The sequence below is a fragment of the Aythya fuligula genome, chromosome Z, assembly GCF_009819795.1.
Source record: "Aythya fuligula isolate bAytFul2 chromosome Z, bAytFul2.pri, whole genome shotgun sequence".
In the NCBI taxonomy this organism is placed as follows: Eukaryota; Metazoa; Chordata; class Aves; order Anseriformes; family Anatidae; genus Aythya; species Aythya fuligula.
The window spans coordinates 68,240,433-68,247,318 of NC_045593.1; the positions used below are offsets into that span (position 1 = coordinate 68,240,433).

Genomic DNA, 6,886 nt, shown 5'->3' on the forward strand with positions numbered 1-6,886 from the left:
CTAGTTTTAGAAGACAGTGTTAGCTCAAATAACTCCCACTTAATCTATACAACACATGAATGCATCAGAAGGGAAAGGCACCTGGGTAAGTGTTCACAAAAGAAATGTCTGAGTAAATGCACAAGTGGAGAGATTGGGAAAAAAAAAAAAAAAAAAAAAAAAAAAAAAAAAAAGGGTTACAAGAAACGTGGTTCCGCTCCCCAGGGTAAGAAAATTGTCTGTCCACAGCAGTTCATACACCTTCATTTTAAGAAAGTCAGGATTCAGAAAGAACTCACTAGGTGCCTCAGTAAAGCTCACATGGCTATGGAAGAATGAAATGCATGTTTTTATTTAATGTGAAAGGTTAAAGTATGCTACGTAGGCAGCAATAAAGAAGCACAATCACCACTGCTAGATATTTCACTAGAGACAATTCACAAAGTCAAGATATGCTTTAACAAAATGTGAAGAAATGAGAACTTTGCTCAGGCACCAAAGCTATCAGCCCCAAATCAGTCATTGATAAAAAATGGGAAAGCACTGATCACATTCCCAGCTTCAGTTTCAATTGTATCATAAACCCATTTCCTATTGCAGCGACATTCTGGTCCACATTTATTTGAATTGCATTTGGGGCAAGGATAGAAGCAACCCAGGCAGTTCTTCTCCAGGCAGTCACACAAATCGATGTTATTACAAAGCAGCCGGCCATGTTTGTCATACTTCTTCATAATTCTGCAATAGCAAAGAAAAAGTGATTATTAGAGACTGTTTTTTTTTTTTTTTTTTTTTGCTTTTTTTTTTTTTTCCCCAGAACTGCTTTCATGTGTAATAAAAAATCACTCTGAAAAATATTAATGCATTTATTCATTCCATTTATAAATGTAAATATAATGTAATGTAAAAACGGCATGCTAGCCATTTTAAAATAGAAATATATAATATATTATATCTTACTTGGGCTTATTAAAAAAATCTTGGTTCATCTGTGAAATGCATGCTTTTTTTTTCTGCTCTCTAGTTTCAGGATTGAAGTCAGCTACCTGAGGTCCTGGATTTTGAAAAGCTAAGCATTTTAGTTGTCTCTCGATTTGTTGCTAAGAAAAACAAACAAGAGCAAAGTTACAAAAATTTCTGTAGGTAGAACAAACATTTACTAGCTACCAAATGCCCTCCCTGTCTTCCAAATGACAGTAAGTATTCTTGATAACTCAAAACAACACAGGTAGAAAGGTGAGGCAAAACTCAACATAAATTAAGGTAATACTGTTTTAAATATTTCCTTGTCTAGCTGTTAATTGATTATTCCATTGACTAAAAATGTAGAACCTAACAGGACAGGGAACAGTCAGTCAGGACTGAATAGAGATTCTTACTCGGGTACAGTGGCATGGTTTGAAAGTTGTCTTGTGGGAGGCAGAAATCACATATTTTTTCTTCAACTTGATTGATTATGTAAAAACAAGTAATATAACCATTCACATCTCAACTGGATTGGCCCTTATCTTCACTGAGGTGCCTATAACTCTGCTTTGTTCAAACAGTCTTGGGACAAAGGAAATGTGTGGAGAAGCAGCTAGTGTATTTGGTAAGTGATAACCAAGGGACAAGCACAGACAAAAGTAAAGAAGCTAAACTAAACACCTTTAGTAGAGACACAGTTTCTGAGATATAGGAGGAAGTATTTTCTTGCATGTTTTATAGAATTCATGTTTGCACTTATCTAAAACTGCTGAATAGTTCTGGAGGTTAAAACTTCAGCTCTGTTTCCTGTGACTCCACATAGCCCATGTATGTTGACAGTCATTTCTAAAGTCATCTTGGGCTTTCTGTCAGTTTCTCTTTAGACAATGACTGTGGACACTATATATTCAGTTATAATTCATTATGCACAGGCATAAATGTGCATACAAATTGATATTTTATTTTAAAAATGGAGGTGAGTTGCCACCCCTCGGCTTTTGTGGAGGGTGTTGATCCTTTCAGAATCCACACTGATTTCAAAATCAGCTGAGTTCCTTCATTGTTTCTCATGGAGAAAACAGTGGCAGTTCAGTCCAATCTACTGATTTAGAAATATACATGCTCTTGAATGCACTTCACAGAATCACAGAATCGTCTAGCTTGGAAGTAACCTCCAAGATCACCTAGCCCAACCTCTGACCTAACACTAACAAGTCCTCCACTAAATCATATCACTGAGTTCAACATCTAAACATCTTTTAAAGACCTCCAGGGATGGTGACTCCACCACTTCCCTGGGCAGCCCATTCCAATGCCTCACAACCCTTTCAGTAAAGAAGTTCTTCCTAATATCCAGCCTAAACCTCCCCTGGTGCAACTTTAGCCCATTACCCTTCATCCTGTCGCCAAGCAAGTGGGAGAATAGACCAACCCCAATCCCGCTACAGCCTCCTTTAAGGTACCTATTGAGGGCAATAAGGTCACTCCTGAGCCTCCTTTTCTCCAGGCTGAACAACCCCATCTTCCTCAGCCGCTCCTCGTAGGACTTGTTCTCCAGACCCCTCACCAGCTTCGTCGCCCTTCTCTGGACCTGCTCAAGCACCTCGATGTCCTTCTTCTAGCGAAGGGCCCAAAACTGAACACAGTACTCGAGGTGCGGCCTCACCAGAGCTGAGTACAGGGGGACGATCACTACCCTAGCCCTGCTGGCCACACTTCTTCTTATACAAGCCAGGATGCTGTTGGCCTTCTTGGCCACCTGAGCACACTGCTGGCTCATATTCAGCCCACTATCTACCAATACTCCCAGGTCCTTCTCTGCCAGGGAGCTCTCCAACCACTCATCTCCCAGCCTGTAGCTCTGCTTGGGGTTATTGCGCCCCAGGTGCAGGACCCGGCACTTGGCCTTGTTGAACTTCATACAGTTGACCTCAGCCCATCGGTGCAGCCTATCCAGATCCTCCTGCAGAACCTTCCTACCCTCCAGCAGATCAACACACGCACCTAACCTGGTGTTGTCTACAAACTTACTGAGGGTGCACTCGATCCCCTCATCCAGATCATCGATAACGATATTAAAGAGGACTGGTCCAGTACCAAGCCCTGGGGAACACCACTAGTGACCAGATCTGACTTAGTGACTTATTTACTACAGGTCATTGGTGCTGTGCATCTTCAGTTGAATTCTCATGAAAACTAACTGGGCAATCTCATGCACCTACATTATTCAGACATTTCTGCTTTGGAGTGTGAGGTAGATTTTTGGTGCAGAAGATATATTCCAGTGTCATCACAGCCTGTGATCATAAAAAATGTGATTTCAAGTTTGAAACAAATCATAAGTTATCCCTCTAAGAATACTTTTTTTTTTTTTTCTTTCACATTTACTTAGAGCTCTGAAGTACTCCTAGCCCTCTATCTTACTGCCCTGCAAACTTGACTATTTTGCTGTTGTCATTACCGATATTTCCCTATGACTCCAGCTTTTTATTTTTATAATCATGAAAGAAATTGAAGGCAAATGGCAAGGATCTTGACAACAAAATGGGACTAGAGAAGTCATACCAATCTTTTTTGGGTTTTTGAGCAGTCCTTAGTAGGAGAGACATTTCCTTCTGCAGATGTTTTCTGTCCAGTGTTGCTTTTCTTGCCATTTGCTTCCATGTGATCACTCATTTGATTACTCTTATGAAATACATACACACATGTTAGATATATACAAAAGTGTAAGAATCTCAGAATTTTAAGTGAACATTTTAAGGTTAGTAGGTGATATCCACATTAGACATTTATGTGTTATTAACCAACACCAAACACATAACAAAATGCGGCACAGTATCAGCCCTGATTTTAAAACTGCATTAAAATAATATAATATAGAGCTGTATCACCAAAGCCATTCTGTTATTCATCATTAAGCAAAACTCAAAGCAATTCTGTCATCTCTGAGTCTGCTACTAACTCCACATCACCACTTTGTCACCTTTAATGTAATAAAAGTGAGGACCGGTATTCTCACTGAACGCACAAAAACCATCTGTGGTGTCCAGTGGAGTTGAAGCCAACAGAAGGTATGAGCAGTCGTTTCGCTTACCAGAAGGTGACACTGTTGTTCTAGCTGCAATTCCTTTTGTAATGCTCCAAAAATGAGCGGGTGGGCTGATTGGAGTGGGGAGGGTGGTTCTGGAGGCTTTCAGCCGATTAACTAGAAGAAAACTTCTTGACATTTATATTTCAGCCATTAGATTTGCAAGAGATTTTTGCTTATAAATAGAGCCTAGTAATAATGATAATAGTTAATAATAGTAATAATACCTAACTTTTTAGGTTTAATGGAAAAAAAGTGCATCACTTAGTCAGCTAACAAAGCACCCATGAGGACTATGGGTTCTGTGAGTCTGCCTTACAAATGCCATCCTTCTCCTCCCTGTCACACGGAAACGGTGGTGACAACTGTTCAGGATAGATGTTAACTACTTCTTTTCACTCAGCTTGTGAAACCACTTGCTTACAACTTAGTACAAGTATGTAACTCGAGTGCCTCTTCATTAGCGCGGGCAGCACCAGAAGTATTTAACCTTCTTTTTGGAGTTCCTCTAACCCTTCCCCTGGTGCTGCCCAGTCACTCCCATTAACTCTGCCAATTAGCACAGGGGTCTTTGCCAGGTTACCCTGTGCATTAGGATTGTTGCCCAAGCCCTATTCCAGAGATCTTTGCTTAACCATTACCAAAGGGCCAGCATCTCTCTGTGGGAAGCAGGAGAGGAGTCCAGGCCTTTAATACCTCTCCGCAGCCAAAGTAGGATTAGCAATGAGAAAGAAGTGAGCTTGTAGTAGCAGGAGGTGACACTTCCTTTGAGAGGCAGAAGAACAGCCTTCAAACTGTTTCAGAGAGGTTTTCCCTTTATCTTATTCAGTGACACTCTTCACAACAGGATGCTCTGGAGCAAGTTTCAATCCTGGTACTCAGGTATCTTCACAGGCTTAGCAAAGAAAAGCTATTAACAGGCAACTAACATTTGCTTTATGGGAGAGCCTGCTTCCCTGGAAATTTGCTAGGGACCCACAAATAAAACAAGAAAGAAAGCCACCACTCCACAGAAAGTGAACACTGCTCTCAATTTGCACTCAGCCTGGAGTCCTGATAAGGATTTTCCTCCTACATCTATTCTTATGTTCAACCATGCACGTAACATTGTCAAAGCACTTTATCAGTATGCACGAGCATCATCTTTGCCTGCTTGTCCTCCAGGAGCAGGACAGCCATCAGCACCTACCACTGTAAGTGTGCAGAATTTCCCAGTGTCTTTTGGTGTTGTAAATATTTGACCCCTTTGTAAACTAGGTCCTAGCTTTTATCTGGAGCCAAATATCCCAAATCAGACGCCACTTCTAAAATCTTGGCAGAAAAGGAACAAGGCCGTGTCTCTTTCCAAACAACATACTTCAAATACCCTCACAGGTGCTAATTGAGTATATTCTGCAGAGAAAATGTAGCACATTTATGTCTCCACATAATTGTAGATATAAAGTGTTAAGTTTTAATCTCCAAGAAAGACAATAAGGGACTAGGAAACTGTGCAAGATTTAGAAACTGGTGAGACCCACGGGACTCATTTTCCTCCAGAACATGTCCTGACAGGGGGGAAGGATGGGGAAAAGAGGGAGACTGTGAAACTCAGACATCCACTCTCAAGTCTGCAAAACCAGAGGAAATGATTTTTTTTTTTTTCCTGAAGTACTGTTTATCCATCCAATGTGAGTAAACTTTTGGTCTACTGTGTCTGGATGTAGTGATAAACCAGGGACAATGCATTCAACTCCAGTCATTTTCATTCAGATTTCAACTCTGATGTCTCTAGAGGAAAGCCACTAGTTGCACTGTTCCTCCCCCAAAAACTCTGCTCTCCAAAATCTCTTTAGCAGAGCAAGATCTTCCTGGGGGTGATCAGCCACAACCCAAAATACCGCTGTGACTGCAGCATACGGCTGAGAAATGGCAATTTCAACACAGATCCTTGGCACAGCCAAAAGCAAAGCTAAAAGCAGATTAGGGGAGGAAAAAATCAGAGGCTGTGTTATATTAAAAGAGACTTGGTCTTATCCAAGTGACAGATGTTTCTGTTCAGAGAATAGTTTCAGAAGATGTTGGGATTTGGAAGGAGCTGCATTTGTTTATGATTTTCATAAGAGAAATATTTTCCTGTATTGCTCTTTCAAGAATTTAATATTCCTATTTATGATCCTTGCAGATTGCACTGTCTAAATATTTCAGCTGGTGAAATGTGATGACCACCATTCCAGATACTTTAGCAGCCTACAGCTAGTATCTCTGTAGGGCTTTCCAGAGTGATTGCATGCTGTTTTCAAGCTGCATTTGTTCACTCCAGGGGACCTCTGGCTTGGATCTGTAACCATGTCCCTCACCTTCACCAGGGCAAAAGAGGGTGCAACCCTATACCCAAATGGACTAGAATGAGACATTTCAATGGTCACATCTTCCTCATAAAGTAGTTCTTCAGAGATGTCTGTGGGCTGAGACCAGTAGTCAGGTTTGTGGTACATTCTCATATGCATCTTGAAATCTCTATAGGAAATCTGGTGACAGCCTAATTAAGGATGAGAATAAATTAATCTTCCTCAGAATCAGTTGTGGGCTGAGCTGCCATGAAGTGGAAAGGCCACTTACCACCTTGTGTACACCTTCTCTCATACCCCCAAATGTGCATCTGTGTTCCCGAGATGGCCTTTAAGGCAGCAAGGAAACATAGATCAAATGAAGAAATAGGTCTCATCTTTTGCAGCTCAGCAAGGGTTTACTCTGGTGGTAACAGAGATTGCTCCATGGTGCCAGAGTGGCCCATTCTGTGACAAGAGTCCCTCAGAGCAAATCCTGCCCTCTCCCAGTAAAATAAAACTAATCATCATGAATTTTCCCTTC

At 41.0% G+C, this 6,886-nt stretch overlaps 1 protein-coding gene across 1 annotated transcript; it reads right to left on the reverse strand.

Annotated features, from left to right (window-relative positions):
* Positions 1–494: 494 nt before the first annotated feature.
* ARL14EPL (ADP ribosylation factor like GTPase 14 effector protein like) lies at positions 495–6,510 on the reverse strand. Its single transcript, XM_032206322.1, has 3 exons — positions 6,373–6,510; positions 940–1,079; positions 495–717 (listed from the first exon to the last, which is right to left on the reverse strand). Exons 1-3 carry the CDS (start codon positions 6,508–6,510, stop codon positions 495–497), a joined length of 501 nt encoding a protein of 166 aa, XP_032062213.1.
* Between the last annotated feature and the right edge of the window lie 376 nt (positions 6,511–6,886).

Coding starts and splice junctions, on each gene's coding strand:
- ARL14EPL (XM_032206322.1), bottom strand. CDS start 6,510: ATGTACCACAAACCTGACTACTGGTCTCAGCCCACAGACATCTCTGAA. Junction 1,080..6,372: donor CCTCTTTTGCCCTGGTGAAG/GTGAGGGACATG, acceptor TGTTTTTCTTAG/CAACAAATCGAGAGACAACT. Junction 718..939: donor GATTTTTTTAATAAGCCCAA/GTAAGATATAAT, acceptor TTGCTATTGCAG/AATTATGAAGAAGTATGACA.